At 34.2% G+C, this 19,135-nt stretch overlaps 1 protein-coding gene across 1 annotated transcript in view; it reads right to left on the bottom strand.

Moving 5' to 3' along the window:
• NBEAL1 (neurobeachin like 1) overlaps window positions 1–19,135 on the bottom strand; it is a 150,594-nt gene that overhangs the window by 51,879 nt on the left and 79,580 nt on the right. The window contains exons 23-33 of the mRNA XM_090282704.1: window positions 18,689–18,845; window positions 17,100–17,258; window positions 14,045–14,204; window positions 11,574–11,662; window positions 8,625–9,200; window positions 8,102–8,277; window positions 7,189–7,342; window positions 6,773–6,901; window positions 6,024–6,329; window positions 5,784–5,933; window positions 3,727–3,884 (exon numbers count right to left, since the gene is read on the bottom strand). Of these exons, the coding sequence (XP_090138830.1) occupies window positions 3,727–3,884; window positions 5,784–5,933; window positions 6,024–6,329; window positions 6,773–6,901; window positions 7,189–7,342; window positions 8,102–8,277; window positions 8,625–9,200; window positions 11,574–11,662; window positions 14,045–14,204; window positions 17,100–17,258; window positions 18,689–18,845 (2,214 nt within the window). The remainder of the gene's footprint in view (window positions 1–3,726; window positions 3,885–5,783; window positions 5,934–6,023; window positions 6,330–6,772; window positions 6,902–7,188; window positions 7,343–8,101; window positions 8,278–8,624; window positions 9,201–11,573; window positions 11,663–14,044; window positions 14,205–17,099; window positions 17,259–18,688; window positions 18,846–19,135) is intronic.

Below are 19,135 nucleotides of genomic sequence, written 5' to 3'. Positions count from 1 at the left end.
GGAGATCCCAGTGGGTGCCATAGGAACCTTCTCCCTCTTTTTTTAAAGGATTTTATTTATTTATTTTTAGAGAGGGAAAGGGAAGGAGAAAGAGAGGGAGAGAAACATCAATGTATGGTTGCCTCTCGTGCGCCCCAACCAGGGACCTGGCCCACAACCCAGGCATGTGTCCTGACTGGGAATTGAACTGGCAACTTTTTGCTTCACAGGCCGGCACTCAATCCACTGGGCCACACCAGCCAGGGCAGGACCTCCTCTTTCTTATGCTAGAGCTCAGATGCAGGCCACATAAATTTTTTTCTTCAGCACCAGGTCCAGAGGACAGCTCCAGTAAACTCTGCACTGGGAAATACCACTCAATGTTTCATCCGAAAGAGTTTTCAAGTACTGTACTATAATGGTCAATTTTATATTTTTGGTTGTAAGGAAAGGAAACAAAATTCAAATTGCCTATAAGCACATAAGACATATACAAGCTCTCATAACTTGCAAGTCTAGGAGTGCATTTGGTCTGGATGGATCTAGAGGCTTCAATAATGCCATCAGGAATGAGATGGCCAGTCACACAGCCCAAGACTCACATTCTGTTAGCTTAGTGATCCCAAAAGACACAATCTTCCCTGACAGCACTAGCAGTAAAGTCTCAGGGAAGAGTAACTGGCCTTACTTGAGTCTGTGGCACCTTTGTGATAAGGTGAGTTGGGAGGGCCTTTATCAAAGTGGGTTCCTCACAGAAAGGGGGAACTTTAGTACCAGGAGAAGGAAATGGTGCTAGAGAGACAAAAATAATAGGATTCCCTACAGCTGGCATTCTCAGGGTGTTCTTAAAACCCACAAATAATCTGAGGCCTGTTGTGAGATAGAAACATCATTCTCCTTAGTAGTATCTGAACTCAGCTTTCTAGAAGGCTCAGCAAAAGCTCCAAATTATAATTCACACACTTCTTTACTGTCCTTTCCCCAACAAATACGTCCAGGGACATATATGTAAACTAGGTCCGAGAACAGCCTGAGCGCCTTAAAATACCCCAGGATTGATATGCAAATAAAATCCTATCACCCAATCCAGGTTACATTTATAACCTTATATCTACCATGATTATAGTGCAGCCTGTTCTATAATAGCTTCACAGAATGTGTAGTAAATGAGTATTTTTGAAGAAAAAATCTGAATGTGATAAAAAGAGCACTTCCCTTATTCTGCAAACAAATAAGATCTTGTTGTTCACTTGAGCCATCTGTGAGGAATTCCTCTGTGTTTCACTGTGCAAGACACTATTTGTTTCTTTTTAAATTTTATTATTTGTTTTTAATTTTTTGTCCTTCCATCATTTTTATTCCCATTTCCCTGCCCACCTCCCCTCTGGCAACCATCAGCTTCTCTATGTCTATAGGTCTGTATCTTTTTTGCTTTGTTTATTAATTTGTTCTGCTCTTTATAGAATCCCTTAAGTGAAATCACAGAGTATTTATCTTTGTTCATACAACTTATTTCATTTAGCATAATACTCTCTAGGTTCATCCATATTGTCAAAAATAGCAAGATTTCATTCTTTTATTGCTGAATGATATTCCATTACATATATACCACATCTTTTTTATCCATTCATCTATTGACGGACATCTAGGTTGCTTCCATATTTCCAGTATTACCATACCAGTAATGCTGCAATGAACATAGGGGTGCATGTAATCTTTCTGAATTAATGTTCTGGGCTGTTTTTTAAAAATAAATACCTAGAAGTGAAATTGTTGGATTGTATGGCAGCTCTGTTTTTAATTTTTTTGAGGAATCTCTTACCATTTCCCATTGTGGGAATGGGAAATGTAACTCACAATCTACCAACAGTGTACAAAGGTTCCCTTTTCTTCACATCCTCACCTGCACTTGCTATTTGCTGATTTATTGATAGTCATTTGAACAAGTGTGAGATGACATCTCATTGTGGTTTTAATTTGCATTTATCCAGACAATTAGTGATGCTGAGCATCTTTTCATATGTCTGTTAGCCATCTGTATGTCTTCTTTGGAGAAAGGTCTATTCAGGTCCTATGCCCATTTTTAAATTAGTGTTTTGGTTTTTTGGTGTTAAGTTGTATGAATTCCTTATATATTTTAAATCTACATATTTAAAACCTACAAATTCAATTCAATACCTATTAAATATCAATGGTTCTTCTCAGAAGTAGAACAAGTCCCAACATTTACATGAAACCACAAAACCCCACAAATAGCGAAAGATATTTTGAAAGAACAAAGTGGAAGGTATCACTCTCCCTGATTTCAAACTATATTATAAAGCTACAATAATCAAAACAGTAGAGTACCAATGTAAAAAGAGATATATAGATCAATGGAATAGAATAAACAACTTAGAAGTAAATTTTCGCTTACACAGTCAATTAATCTAGGACAAAGAAGGCAAGAATATACAATGGGGACAGTTCAATAAGTGTGTTCAATAAGCAGTGTTGAGAAAACTGGGTAGATATATGCAAAACAAATAAAACTGGACGACTTTCTTACACCATATACAAAAATAAATTCAAAATGGATTAAAGACTTAAATGTAAGAGCCGAAACCATAAAACTCCTAGAAAAAAACATAGGCAGTTACTCTTTGACATTGCTCTTAGCAATAGCTTTTTGGATACATCTCCCTGGGCAAGAGAAACAAAAGCAAAAATAAACAAATGGGATTATTAAACTAAAGTTTTGCACAGCTTAAGAAACCAAAAAACAAAACAAAAAAAGACAACCTACTTAATGGAGAGAAGATATTTGCAAATGATACATCTGATAAGTGATTCGTATCCAAAATATATAAGAAAATCAGTCTATTTTAACTTGGGTTTTGAAATTCATAGGCTTTTTAATATTCATTATGCAGCTAATGAGTATGTGGCTTGTGAATGCAATCTCTGCCAGCAATTTCTTGCCTCCATTGTTTGTTTGTTTGTTTTCCAAAGGTCATCAATGACAACAGTTGTGTGTTTGGTTTTGGTCTTAATCTCTGTATTTTACATACCTTGATGATATCCCATATATTTTGAATCTTTTCAAAATTTAATGTGATTGCATTAATATTAACTATAAGCCTAATTCTAATGTATGCATCATATTCCAGAGAAAGGATGTTTAACTTTATAATTCATTAAAAAAAAAAAAAAAAGTAATCTTGGCTGGTGTGGCTCAGTGGATTGAGTGCCAGCCTGCGAACCAAAGGGTCACTGGTTTGATTCCCAGCACATGCCTGGGCTGCAGGCCAGGTCCCCAGTTGGGGGATAGAAGCAAATGACTGACGTTTCTCTCACACACTGATGTTTCTTCCCCCAACTCTCTCCCTCACATCCTCTCTCTAAAAATAAATAAAGTCTTAAAAAAAAAATGCATATCCTTTTCTCCTGTCTCCCATATTATTTTTAATTTTTATTTATTGAATTGAGAGAGAGAGAGAGAGAAAGAGAGAGAGACATCTACTTGTTCCACTTATTTATTCGTCCATTGGTTGATTCTTGTATGTGCTGTACATGCCTTGACCAGGAAGTGAACCCGCAACCTAAGCATATCAGGATGATACACTAACCCATTGAACTTCTTGGCCAGGACTCCCCCATTCTTTTATAAATTGAATGTTTTTAAATTCAATTGGAGAAGACATTTCTTAAAAAGTTCTAGACTAGAACTAAATAAAAAAGGTTATTTAATAAATGATATATTCATACCTTTCAGCCCAAGGTCCCCTTTCACACATAAGATAGACCTGTATTGCCTTCCAGCGTCTCAGAGTGGCTAACTGTTGACTGCTAAGTTGTTTAAGCATATTATTATACCTCAAGTTCTCCTGGCGTGCTTTTCTATTAAATGGCTCCACAAAAAATTCCTAAAAAAAAAGGCAATAAATAATACCACTGAATCATATTTTTACAGGCAAATTTTAATGCCATGAGTTAAAATATCTGACCCAATAAAATCATACAATAAAAGAGAAGCTGGTACTCAACAGGATTTTCTTACTCTATTAGAAAAATATTCTTTAGTGAAGCACGATATGTATGATTCTAGCCATAATCCATTTGTATTTTTTAAAAGTTAAGAAAATAGCTAACCAACAAGTCTATGTTATGAAATAAACATGTATTTTTATTTGGTTTTCTTAGTTTCATCAGTATTTTGTAGTTTTTAGCATAGCAATCATGTACATATTTTGTTAAACTGATACCTATTTTATTTTTTTAGAGATACTCTGAATAGTATATTTTTTAAATTTCAGTTTCCAATTTTTTATTGCTTAACATGAAGAAATATGATTAAATTATGTGCACTGATCGTGTGTCTGCAATCTTGCTAAATTCATTAATAGGAAATTTTTGGTAGATTCCTTAGAATCTTCTACATAATCACGTTACCTGCAAATAATCATGTTATTTCTTCCTTCCTAATGTAAAAGTCTTTTATTTCTTTTACTGTTCTCACTGCATTTGCTAGGACTTATAGAACAGCAGTGACTAGGAGTGGTGAGAGCAGACATTCCTGCCTAATTCTCTACCTTCTCTATTCTATAGGAAAGCACTCAGTTTTTCACCTTTAAATACCAAGTTCACTAGGATTTTTATGGAGATTCCCTTCTACTTCTGGTTTGTTGAGAGCTTTGATCATAAACAGATATTGAATTTTGTTAAATACTTTCCTGCATCTATTAATATGATCACGTATTTTTTTCTTGAGAAGTTTACTAATGTGGCCCATTATTATCAACTGGTTATCAAATTCTGAATCAGCCTTGCATTCCCAAGATAAAACACTACCAGGTTGTGATATATTATTTTTTTATATATTGCTGGATTTGGTTTACACCTATTTTCCTGAGGGATCTTGGTCTGTGGTTTTCTTTTACCATTTTGTATGATTTGAACATAAGGGTAATATTGCCCTCATATAATGAATTCAAAAGTGATCTCGCTTGTCTATTTTTTGAAAAGACTATGAGGAACTGGTATAATTTCTCCATTAAATGTTTGGTAAAATTTGCCAGTGAAACAACCTCTATCTGAAGTCTGCCCTTTTGGCAGGTTTTTTTTTTACCAATAAATTTGATTTCTTTAACAGACAGAGGACTATCTAGGTTATCTACTTATTATTGAATTAGTTTTGGAAATTTGTATCTGTCAAGAAATTGATTCATTTTATTTATGTAATTTATGTTCATAGATTGGGTTTGTAGTAGTCTTTTATTATTAAGTTGATGTTTGTGAAGTCAGTGGTGATACCTCCCTTTTCTTTCCAGGTATTACTAATTTTTCACTTTTCTTTTTTTGCTTTGTCCATCTGGACAGAAATTTATCAATTTTATTAATATTTTGAATAACTAGATTTTGGTTTCATTGATTTTTCTCTATTGTTTTTCTGCTTCCAATTTCATTTATTTAGACACTAAGTTAGATTAGCTTATCTTCCTTTTTTTAGTTTGTCAAGCTGAAACAAATTATTAATTTGAGGCAGTTTTCTTTTCTAATATAAATATTTCATACTATAAATTTCCCTCAGCACTCAATTTACACCGACTCCTTTAAGAAAGCTACTATCACCTTAATGGACTTTTTTCATAATCACAGCATACAGAACATTGATTTAATTGTTACTAATCAATGCTTTCCTTTCAATTCTGAATAATTTCAGTCAGAAGTACTATTTGCTTTCAAAGTTCAGACTTGTCATTACTCTTACTTGAATATTAAATGCTTGAAAAAACTAGATACCAAAAGCACGTAACAATTTTTACCTGAAACTTGAGTTTGCTTTCTCCTCCTTCCCGGTCTCTTTTATGCATATTCACCATTAAGGCTTCATAACAATCCTTCCAATAAAGTGCCATGTTCTCATGACCATCATAAAAGGTATGGGTCTCATACTGCTTCATATAAGGTATAATCTTTTAAAAATATATATACAAGTTTTAATATATACTTCCATAAAATAATAATTTAGTAGAAAAATACCGCTCAAGAAAAATAAAACTTACATATTTTTCAATGTAAACTTGCCATTCATTTGAACTGCAATATTCTTGAAAATCTTCAAAAAAAGAGGAACTACCATTGCTAAAAGGTAAAGAAGGCAGGTGCAAGTTCATGAAAAGAAGTTCATAAATTTTGGAAACCAGGGTACGGACAAGGGGAATCAGAAATGAGTAGATTTCCGTCTGTTCCTTGATTGATTGACTTAGAACATGTTCTAGCTTCCCTAAAATATAACACGCTTCTTCCTGATTTTCAATCACTTTGGTCTGCAGAAGGGTGTTTAGCTTAGCAGATGCCATTGCACAAACCTGGAAGGAAGTAGGTGAGAAGGAGCAGAATAAAGAAGACACTTAGTAAGAGCAAAAGTTCTTTCACTCTTCTTGAAGTCTATAAAAATTAGAAATTTATCCTGTTTAATTTGGAATATACAGTAAAGTTGTGATGGATAATTAACCATCCAACATCCATTCTACTCCTCTTAAGAGTCTGCAGTGATAGGGGGATTATTCCATTATTGAAACACTTTAAAAGGAAACTTTAAAATTATACTAAGTCATAATCTTCAAGAAGAAACAATTAGCTGACTGTCAAGCTTCTTTCTAATCTCACAAAACTGAAACTAGAATGAAATCATAAATATTATTGGAATAAAAAAATTAAAATACTGAAAACATATTATCATTTAGTTACTACACAAATAATTCCTATACCACTTGCAAGCATAAAAAAAAATGTAAAATAATTGACAAACCTGTAAATTACCCTTTCCAATAAATCCTAGAAGCAACTGGATTTGAATTTGAGAGAGTTTTACACATACTGGACTTTCAGAATACCAAACTGACAGACAGTCGAAGAGCAGCATCACATCCTCTAAAAGCTATTGCAAAGGAAAAATTGAAAAAAAAAATTCAGTTATTTAATCTGCTGATGATGAGTCTTTCCCAACACTAATACAAATTACAAACATTTCAAATCTAGTTCAATGTACAGTTAGTAAAAGCCAAAAGACTTATTTTAGTAACAAGCTAATAAAATCTGTGACTATCACATCTTATCCATGCATCTAATGAAATATTAATACTCTGAAAAAGGGGTACAAAATTTGTTTGTTTAAATAAAGTCCTTCAATATCAAAGAAATAATTTCAAAGAGATATTACTGCACCTTCTCAGTCCATGTGTTTGAATTAACTAGTCCCTCTGACTGCAGGAAGTCCTGTATGATCAGCATGAGTCGGAAGGCATTTTCAGCAGTTACTAGATTGGTTTTTGCTTCTCTATTTTCTGTGACTGCCCATTCTAACATCTTCTGTAGCAAACTAAGTGTAAAATAAAGTCCTCTTAAAACCATTTAAACATAGAAAGATAGTAGGATATTAAAAAGCACAGTTATTATTTACTAATAAGACTGTATCTCCAAAGATACACTATCACTGGCAGGCATCATAAAACACTTGGGATAGAATTTAGTAACAGTGAAGCAACTTTTAATCTTTGGAGTACCTATTTTTAACACACATAATACTAAATAGCAAAGTGACAGTTGTCTGTGGACTATTAAAAAGCCATGAAAATAATTCACATTTAAGTCTCCATGAAATACTTAAAAGTTTCTTTAAAGTTGAAATTGGAAAAGTTAGAAACGAAAGCCTTATTGTGGGTCAAGCTCTGTAGAAAACAAAGAATTCTCTCCTACTGTTCTATCATAAGCAGGGAACTCAATGCTTTAGAGAAAACATGAAAACACTACTGCTCTACCTTAACATAGAAACACTCAAATTTAGACAAGACCATAGAACACAAGCACCAAGTGCTTAGATATTGCAGAAAACAATTTAAACAAGGAACATATAATGACTTAAAATTCAAATTAATTTAAGATTTAAATCTCTTCACATTGGAGCTAGTTTTTGGATTTCTCTCTAGGCCCCAAGAGAAAGGCAACAGACAGAAAAGGAGCTGAAAACAAAGTTTCCCCCTTTCTCTACATCCACTGAATACTGATAAATGTTCAATAAAATATTTTAGGCTTCTGCCCACTCCAAGAGGAAAGGAGAAGTCACTAACTGAATGCTTACATTAGTTTTATTTCATCTGATGGTCGAAGCAGGTCACTGGACACTCCTGATTTAGTTAGTGCCGCAAACACTTGCCCCCGTTCAATCCAAGTATCATCATCAGACTTTTCTAGTCCTTTACACATTACATAGTTCAAAATACTTGTCAGTAATTGAAGAAGCTCCTCCTCACATTTCTATAGAAATATAAAGTAATATTAAATTACTGAGGGAAGGGATGTTAAAAGCACATAAGAGCTATCACATATACTGACTGTAATCCTTTAAAATATTATTGAAGTGTCTAGATGAACCTGGAACTTTACCAGTAGGTCCTGGAGAGATTTAAAGATTAGTAAGACACTGGTTACGTTGTCAGGACATGCATAATTTAATGACTTACAGGTTTCTAATGTCTTAGATCATGAGACTTAGAACATGAATCTAAAATGAAATTGTTAATAATTACACATTTCTAAGGATTAGAAGTATATAATAGACATATAAAAATAAAAAGAGAATTTGGACAAATAAGATATTTTACCTCTTGGCTTTCAAGTAAAGAGAAGTCATCACTAAAGCCCATGTCACTGGTGATGCTGTTTTCTTTGTCAGATTGCACAGGAAATGATTTAGTAGACTCTATTGGGGATGGCGTGCTAGGCAAGCTATCTGGCATTTGACTTCCACTATCACTCAGTTCACATGAATCAACTCCACTGAGATCTAAACTCAAATGTGAAGGGTTATTGTGCCAGAATTCTTCCTGATTCTCTGATTTGAAAGACAATTCTCCCACAGAGCTATCTTCTTGAAATAATGGTGTGTTTGAATCTAGAGAGTGTCTATCCTCCAAACTCCAATGATCTGAAGGCACATCAGCTGAGGCAAAAGAGTTGATTCTTCCATCATCTGTCTTTTCATCAAAGTTCCTCTTAATATCTTCAGCTGATATATTTTTATCATTGTCTTTCATTAAAACAGCCCTACTGTGCTTATGAAGAGCATTTCCATTTTCAAAATTTGCTTTAAAAAAAAGCCTAACTAAAGTGTCTTGCCAACCCACTTGCTGAGATATCTGATGTGCTGCATCTGGCTGGGACTGTAAAATCTGTAAAACCTGCAGAGATTAAGAACACAAAGTTCGTCAAAAATTATGCAGTACTTTACATCAAGAACAATCTCTTTTCAGCTATTTTAATGACAAAGTAACTTAATGAGAAACTTTCAGGAGGTATACTTTCAAAAGATTACGTTAATACTGAATTAGAAACTATTTGAAGGGCAGACATTATGTTTATAACTAATCCACTTATCTCATTACAGAATAAGGATGTACTCAAAAATTTGCTGAAAGATAAAAAGATAAACAATCCTCCACATGTCAACACACTCATGTTATTTTAATTTTGTCAGAGAAAATATAAATAGAATGAAGGTATATTTAAAATGGAATAAAGTTATATCCTCTTAACTAAATACTTTAGATGAGCCTATTACATTAGTTTAGTAAATACTGAACATCTACTATGTGACAGGCATAGTTCTGGCACTAGGGTTAGGGGATTAATAAGAATACACAAGACACTTTGATAGAAACTAAGTGCTAAGTGCCCAAGAACAATGTTTTCCCATCTCATTTTTTTCCTGGCAAAATTAATGGTTGTTTTTGCAAGCACATTTCTTTCTTATTTACTCTATATTGTTTAAACAAAACAAACTAATTTCAATAAAATGGAAGCTGCTATTTAACTAGAATAAGAAATTAAAATTAAAGAGTAGACACCAACATGGCAATGTGTATGACCTCCGCTATGCAACTGACTTCACTTTTTGTTTGTTTTTTAAAATTTATTGATTTTTAGAGAGAGGAAGGGAGAAAGAGAGGGATAGAAACATCAATTGGTTGTCTCTCACATGCCCCCAACAGGGGACCTGGCCTGCAACCCAGGCATGTGCCCTGACAGAGAATCAAACCAGTGACCTTTTGGTCTGCAGGCTAGTGCTCAATCCACTGACCCATACCAGCCAAAGCTCATTTCACTTTTTTTGTGTGTGGAATAAAAACAAGTTCTCAAACAAGTTCTCAGAAATTCAGTTAAAAGTACCTCTTTTATTAGAATTTCTAACTCTGACAAGTGTATAGGAGATGAATAATGTTGGTAGGGACTTCAATATTAATAGCTCTAGCATATGCTGATATAGAAAGTAACGAGGCACAATGACTTGCGAAGTTTCTTTCTTCACTAATGCTATCAATCAGTGAGCTACCGTTATTCTGTAGGTGCAGTATACTAATTCTTTTTTCTTCCAGATTAAGCTTTGCTTGGATAAAAACTAGGTTACACTGATAGCTGTTTCTAATTGCACATTGAAAGGAAAGGATCAATTTACATGACCTGCTTCAAGGACAACATGGCAAAATCAATCAAAATATAAACTGCAAATACCTTTGGACACAGGAATTCCATTTCATGGAGCATGTCTTACAGGTGTATTAACACAGGTAAAGACAGATGCAAAAAATTCTTTTTAAAAAAAATGTCAAGAACATTGCAGTTTATTTATTTTTAAAAGATTTTATTTATTTATTTTTAGAGAGAGAAAAATGGAGGGAGAAAGAGAAGGAGAGAAATATCAACGTGTGGTTGCCTCTCATGTGCGTGCCCTCAGCTGGGGACCCGGCCCACAACCCAGGCATGTGCTCTGACTGGGAATCAAACCAGCGACCCTTTGGTTCACAGGCCAGCATCCAATCCACTGAGCCACACAAGCCAGGGGCAAAAAATATTCTTAATAGAAGTTTATTAACATGGAAAAAAAAAAAAAGAAAAAGCAACCTAAATATCCATCAATAAGAAACCACATACTTTGTAGAATAGCCAAAAAATAAAAAAATATGCAGCTGTTAAAAAGAAAGATATATATCCACCTTTACTGATGGAAAAAGTGTGACATAATCAGAAAGTAAAATTTAAAAAAGTAAAGCAGCAAATTATATACTTGACAGATCAGTGGTTACCAGTGGAGTACAAAGATTATAATCAGAAAAAAACGACAGGGGATAACTAATTATTGTCTTAGTTCAAGGTTAAATGAGTGCACTGAAGACAAATCATTGTTGAAATAGGCATACAAATTATAAAAAATTCTTTCCACAAAGTTCAGAAGATTCAGAAACCTGAAAATACAGTAAATGAATTAGAAATAGTCATAATCATTAGAAGTTCTTATAAAGAAACTATTCTCTGATAATAGATTTTTGACTCCAGAAAGGGCGTATTTCCAGAAGTCCATGTAGGTAGGGGTAACAAAAACATATTTATATGCTGATTGTAAGTACATGAAATTAATCTCAAAAAAGGAAACTATAAAATTATATCATTCATAAAATAACAAATATTAAAACATATCTAGTGCAAATACGCAATCTAAGTTATTCACAGTATAATGACATTGCTATTTTTAAAGAATATCTTATAAGTTTACCAACCTTTCTGCAGATGACCACCCTGACATTTATATATGTTCTGTGAGATATATATACCACAGATAACAGATCTTTGAAATTAATAGCAGTATCTGTAGTGGAAAAAAATGAAAAGTTAAAATTAAATTTAAGAGATAACCAAAAAAAGAACTGTAGATAAGAGTTATGCTGAAGTAACTGATTCATTTCTTTTTAGATTTTTTTTCTTTTTTTGTTGTCATTAGATGCCCTTTTTTTCCCCCAGCTTTATTAAGATATAATTGACATAAAACACTGTATAAGTTGAAGGTATGTAATGTGATGATTTGGATATATTGTAAAATGATCAACACAATAAGGTTAGTTAATACATCCATCAACTCACAAGTTAACTTTTATTTTTTGTGGTGAAAACATTTAAGATCTGTTCTCTTAGTAACTCAATTACACAATATAATATTGTTAATTATAGTCACCTTGCTGTATATTAGATACCCAGAACTTACGCATCTGTAACTAGAAGTTTGTACCCTCTGACCACTTTCACCCATTTTATCCACTCCCTCAGCCCTAATAACCACCAATTTACTACTCTGCTTCTACGAACTGATTTTTTTTTTTTTTTTTTTTTTGATTTCACACATAACTGAGATCCTACAGTATTCATCCTCTGACTTATTTCACTTAGCCAAATGCTTCCTGGATTCTTCCATGTTGTCACAAATGGCAGGATCTCCTTTTTTATGGCTACCCACTCATCTGTCAATGGACACTTAGGTTGTTTCCATGTCTTGGCTAATGTGAATAATGGTGCGATGAACATAGGGGTGCAGATCTCTTAAAGACAGTAATTTCATTTCCTTGGATAGATACCCAGAAGTGGGATTACTGAGTCATATAGTAGTTCTATTTTTAATTTTTTGAAGAACCTCCATATTGTTTACCACAGTGGCTGCACCGATAATGTATAAGGGTTTCCTTTTCTCCACATCTTCACCAGGACTTACCTCTTACCTTTTTGATAATTATCCTCTTAAGAGGTGTGAAGTGATATCTCGTGGCTATGGCTTGCATTTCACTGATAATTAACGATGTTGAGCACCTTTTTCATGTACCTGTTGGCCATTTGTAGGTCATCTTTGGAAAAATATCTATTCAGTTCCTTTGTTGATTTTTAACTGGATTTTTTCTCCTGTTAAGTTGTATGATTTCCTTATATATTTTGAATATTAACCCTTTATCAGATTTTCAGTTGCAAATATTTTCTCTCACTCTTTATGCTGCCTTTTCATTTTGTTGATGGTTTCTTTTGCTGAGCAGAAGTGCTTGTGTGTTGTTGTTTTGGCCTTTTTTTTGCTGGTGCTTTTGGTATCATATCCAAAATATCACTGTCAAGACCTACGTCAAGGAGCCCTTCCCTATGTTTTCTTCTAGTAGTTTTATGGCTCAGGTCTTACAGTTAAATCTTTAATGCACTTGGGTTAATTTTTGTGAGTGTATAAGGTAGGGGTCCATTTTCATTCTTCTATATGTAGATATTCAGTTTTTCTGATAAAATTTATTGACAAGACTATCTCTTCCCCACTGAGTATTATTAGGTCCCTTGTCAAGTATTAGTTGATCATACATGTATAGGTTTATTTCTGGGTTCTTGATTCTGTTCCATTGGTCTATGTATCTGTGTTTATACCTGCAGCATACTGTTTTGATTTTTATAGCTTTGTATTATAGTTTAAAATCACTAACTTGGATGCCTCCAGCTTTCTTCTTCAGGTTCTTTCTCAAAGAAAGAACTGTTGATAATAGTTATATAAATGCTGAAACAACTTTTTAAAAAAAATAGAATTTAGAGACATATTTAAATTTTACCAGACAATAGGTTTAGTATAATTGACATCTTCTGAGTAAACTGTAAATAAATATTCTTTTTTTGATTGTGTGAACATAGTGTCCTTACTACTTGGTTTTTATACTGTTATTTATTTTTTTAAGTACATGCTTTGTCTTATCAAGATGGTAAACTACTCAAAACAAAGACCTTATCTTCCCTTTTGAACCCCTAGCATCTGATATAAATTTTATAGTTTTTATTATGTACTAAAAATGGTTTATAAAAATATCTAAAATTAGTTTTTATTTTGCATTTAAGAATTTAAGCTCCATAAAGAAAAAAGACAAAATATTTTTACATATTTTCTCTAGTGTCCTTTTCTTGTTATAGAGACTCAATTATTTACTAATCAATCAATAAGCATTAAACAAAGGTCTACCAAGTAAGGCACTGGGTTATGACCTAGGGAAAAAAAAAGGTAAATAAGAAACAATACCCAAGGAAAGCCTTGTTGATCAAATAACAGGTAATTTAAAAAGCAACCTGAGGAAGAAAGGAAAAAGAACCTCAGGGAAAAAAAAATAATTGAGAACCATTAAACAGAAGTATATTACTACAAAGAACATTTCTTAAAAACCATCAATATCATCATGCTTGGTCATACCTGTATTTATGATCTGATTGGTGAGATTTTTAATGAGAGAAGTATTAACAGGTGCTTCACTTAGAAGGAGTCCCAATCCTAAGTAGCCAACTTCTCTGAGTCGAATACGTTGTTTACTCCGTTCATAAACATTCGTGCATTTCAACATTTGTTCCATAACCTGGTCACAATAGGAATATAGTCTTCTCAATACAGAGAACTAAGAACAGTTTGTCACTTAGGTTAATATTGAATAAAATATTGGTTTAATAGGTTTTTTGGAGCATAATTTTATTATAAAGTATAAAACCAATACCCAGCACTAAGAGGAAGCAGTGCTCTGTATCATACTATCACTCAAAAATAAATTTCAAAATAAATTGGACTAAAACACATTTGTATTAGAATAATTAATATGTTAAAAATTTAGTCTACACCCTGACCAGTGTGGCTCAGTTGGTTGTGTGCCATCCTGCAAAGTGAAAGTCCACTGGTTTATTCCTGGTTGGGGCACATGCCTGGGTTGCAGGTTTGGGCCCTGGTCAGTTGGTGTGCATACAGGAGGCGACTGATCGATGTTTCTCACTCTCATTGATATTTCTCTCCCTCTCTTTCTCCCTCCTTCCCCTCTCCAAAGATAAATAAAATCTTTAAAAAAAAATTTTAGTTTACATGTATTTCTTGGCAGATAAAGGGAATTAATTTAAAATTTCTTTTAGTGGCTAAGGCGTAAATGGAAACAAACCCTGCAGCTTGTAAGAGGAACAAAGATGTGTTCTGTTAAAAGAACAAAGATATTTCTAGATCAATCTTATAATCCACTTATGTAACAGTTATCAAAATAATTTTTAATAACAAGGAAACACTTCATGAAGCAACCTACCTATATCCTAAAATGGGCGAATAAATTAGTTCCATACTTCTTCAAGTGTGAGCAACATTTTTCAAAGTGAGATACTGAAACCATATATGAAAAGGGTAATCTTGAAAATAATATCATGAACAATCCCTCCAAAGTCATTTTTGAAGAAATAACATTGAACCTCCATAGAGGAACACTTGTATGGGCAGATGCTTTACAGAGTGGCCTCAGGGGTCACCATAACCAATATGCGGGAAACTATGTCAGACCATTTTTAGTGCACCTTTGTTTTCTAAACTTTTAAGGATTTCAAACACAGGCAATCTAAATATGACCCATAAGTAGACTCTGTGATGTAACACAAATGATGTAAGAGGGAACAACTGTTGTAAAACAAGTAAGCATAATGAATAGGAGAATAAATCATTTTTTAAAAGTATGTATTCAGCAGTAAAAATATGACCTACTCCACTGTTTTTAGTTAACAAAAAAAGATGGAGTGGGTAGTTTCAGCCAAAGTTTAGAGTTTGGCATATTCTGGATAGTTTAAAATATGTTCTAGCCTTGGCCGGGTAGCTCAGTAGGTTGGAATGTCATCCCAGTACACCACCGTTGAGGATTCCATCCCTCATCAGGGCACATACAAGAATCAACCACGTCGTCGGCAGCCGTCCGTCTCGAGAGACGATGGCGTAGCTTCCTGAGAGTCTATCTGCACCGCCGAGAATGGCTGTGCAGTCCGACTTGGGAGTGACAATCCCTGCCGCACTTGTTACAGGTGAAGGCAGATGGCTGTTGTTGCTGCTGTTGACGCTGCTTCCGCCTCGATCTTTTCTGGGCCGCCTCCTCGTTGCGCGCAGCCTCCGCGCGTGACGTACCTTGCCTGACCGCGAGCCTCCAGGCTAGGCGGTCGTCTGCTTGAACTTCCCATGTGTTGAGATTGATGGAGCATTGTGTCATGTCCTTTTTGCAGATGTCTTTGAACCGCAGTTTTGGGCGCCCTGTCATCCTCTTGCCTTCTGCTAGCTCGCCGTAGAGGAGGTCTTTGGGGATACGGCCTGCATCCATTCTTTTGACATGGCCGAGCCACCTGAGGCGTCTCTCACTAAGAACTGCATGCAAATTGCTCATATTGGCTCGCTTCAGCACTAGCAAGGGTCTGCAGGCGGGCAAGAGCGACCCGGGCGAATACTTTGCCGACGACGCTGAGGAGAGAGATGCCCCGGTAGTTGTTGCAGTCGCTGCGGTCTCCTTTGTTCTTGTACATGGTGATAATGTTGGCGTCTCTCATATCCTGGGGGATGTAACCCTCCTTCCAGCAGAGACAGAGTAGATGGTGGAGCGGCTGTAGCAGGACTGGTTTCCCGCTCTTTAGGATTTCTGGAGGGATTCCGTCGCTTCCTGGTGCTTTCCCGCAAGCGAGGCGGTCGATGGCTTTGCCGAGCTCGGCCGCAGTAGGTGGGGTGTCTAGCTCCTCCATGACTGGTAGGTCTGGGATGGCGTTAAGAGCAGTGTCTGTTACGGTGTTCTTCGTTGCGTACAGCTCGAGGTAGTGCTCGGTCCACCGCCGCATTTGCTGTTCCTGGTCAGTGATGACCTCACCTGTCTTGGACTTAAGGGGGGCGATCTTGGAGGGGATTGGGCCTGTTGCCTTCTTGATACCCTCATACATTCCTCAAGAATCAACCAATGAATACCTAAATAAGTGGAAGAATTAATCGATGTTTCTATTTTTCTTTCTCTCCCTCCTCAAAAGCAATTTAAAATAATTTTTAAAATAAATAAAATAAAATGTGTTTTATATCCTTTGACAAGTTATAAACTTTCTGCCTCTGTTTCTTCATCTATAAAATGGGGAAGGAAATAATATATACTTCATAAAGTATTGCAAGCACCTGAAAAATAGTGAGTGCTACATAAGGTTAGTTATGATCTGCCATGTAGACTCATCATAAGTCAAAATGGAGATGAGAGGTTTTATATTGAGGACAGAATGACAAAGTACGTTTTCCACTGAAATAATTGGTAAGATTACAATATAATTAGTTTTTTAATATGCTAACAGAAACATGAAAATATATATCTAAACAAATGTGACAACTTAAAATTAGAAGCAGATATTAAAAAAGAATTTATATAGAATGTATATATTCCAAGTAAATTCATCTACTGTAACTGTCCCAAAATATAAAGACATTTAAAAAATGCTCTTACCTTAAAAATGATTTCTCTTAGTCTGTCGGAGTACTTCTGATGTAAGAGCAAGGCATAAAGTATGTCAGCATTTCCTGGTTCAAACAGCAGTAAGAAAAGCTGACCTCTAGTTGGGCTGGTACGCAGGAGACTAAAGAGTATATCCAAAATTCCAAAGAGCTTTTAAAATTAAATAACACAAAACAAATAACTACATTTACATATGGAAGCCAAATAAAATCATAAGCCATGAAGTTATTTAACTAAATGCTACATACCCTAATATTCTAGCTTAACTCTCTGATGTCTTCTGAACCTTCTTTTCCTCTCACTACCACATTTACCTGCTGAACCATACCTGTCTTGCTTTGTCCATATGAAAAGCTATCTCTTCATAAAGCCTTTCTTGGTCTCCTCAACATGTAATACTGTCCTACAAAAACCTCATAGGACTTTGTATCTCTCTTATAGATGTTATCTTATTCTTGTTACATAATTATTTATAAACCTCCCTTATTCATCCCTGTCTCCATCAGGCTAAAAGCAAAAATGATAACTGATTCATTATCATAAATCTACAATGGCTAGTATTATTCTACACATATATAGTTACGTTTTCAATAATTTTTTAAAGTGACCAAGAAGATATCATTGGCAATGAATCACAGCAGGTAACGATAGAACTATCATAAAATATGATGGCTACTCATTATTCTAAATAATGAGAAGCTTTTTAAGTAGTCTAACCTCACACAGAAATTGCTGAATTTAACTTATCTATATAATACAAATTATAAAATCATGTAACCTTTGAGTAAAACAATAAATATTTCATGATACAGAGAAAAGTATTTGAGTCAATATAAATTAAAGCTACTCAAATTCGGTGTTGAGAATGATATACAGAAAGAGCACAGAAACAGCAGTAAATACATTCAGTTTTTCTAGTACCGGGTTTATCAGCTGTGTGATTTTTTAAGTCAAGTCACATAATATCTTTGAACATATATTTCCAAATGTCCAAGTGGGAAGAGTAATTCCTGATCTGTTTATTTTATGCCAGTGCTTCTCAAATTATATCATGCACCAGAATCATATGGAGGGCTTAATTCAGCAGTCTATTTTCATTTCTAAAGTGTTCCCAGGTGAAACTGGTCAGGAACTATACACTGAGAACCACTGTGTTAAGAGGGTAGTTCTGACCTCTACATAAATAATGTATATGAAAGTACTTAAAAATACAAATGCACTTACACTTTACTTTATGCAAAACTTTTATAAACCTATGTTATGTTCAAATCATGTTAGAAATCTGCAGTAACTCTGATAGGTCAATATACATTATGTGATCCATGAAAATAGGCTCAGAATTGCCAGATAAAGCAACGATTTCCACATCCTATTTTCTAGTTCATTAAAATATTTTATTATACTGCCATCTAGCTTATTAAACTTTCTTTTAGGAGATAAAATTTATTTCTTTAAATGAATAATCTTGCATGTGATACTATGAACATTTTATTCTTAAAATATATTTATTATACATGTGTAAGTATAAAAAGAAGACAGAGCAACTTAAATGTTAAAAAAATTAATTATCTTGGGCATACCTGTTCTTCTTCATTAATAGCAGCTATGTAACCCATAATACTTTGTATCTCTTCATGAGTTCCACCTTTGCACATAAAATATTTAATTAGGCCATACAAAGAAGTCCTTATTGTTCGAATATCATCTAGAGATAGCTCACTATGTTTACAATCACTTCTGAAAGAGAAAGTAAAAGTGCAAGAATTGATATTCAAAATTTTTATATTTGTGTATTTTACATAAAAAATTTGTAATAAAAAAGAAGTTTCTATGTTATTAACCGATGTTACCCCAATAAACTTAATTTTTAAAAAAATCATGGCATCTCTTCTTTTTCTAAATAAGAAATCTTTTGAAGTTAGGAGTTTCAATAAGAAAGATATAAATTTATTTCTTATTTAACACTCACTATGTGGCAGACACTGTTCAAAGTGCTTTATATATTATTAACTCATTTAATTTAATGC

This window comes from Furipterus horrens, unplaced genomic scaffold (genome assembly GCF_987537825.1).
Source record: "Furipterus horrens unplaced genomic scaffold, mFurHor1.1.pri manual_scaffold_1, whole genome shotgun sequence".
NCBI lineage: Eukaryota > Metazoa > Chordata > Mammalia > Chiroptera > Furipteridae > Furipterus > Furipterus horrens.
The sequence above is the reverse complement of the archived record's forward strand: the minus strand, read 5'-3'. Positions and strand labels throughout refer to the sequence as shown.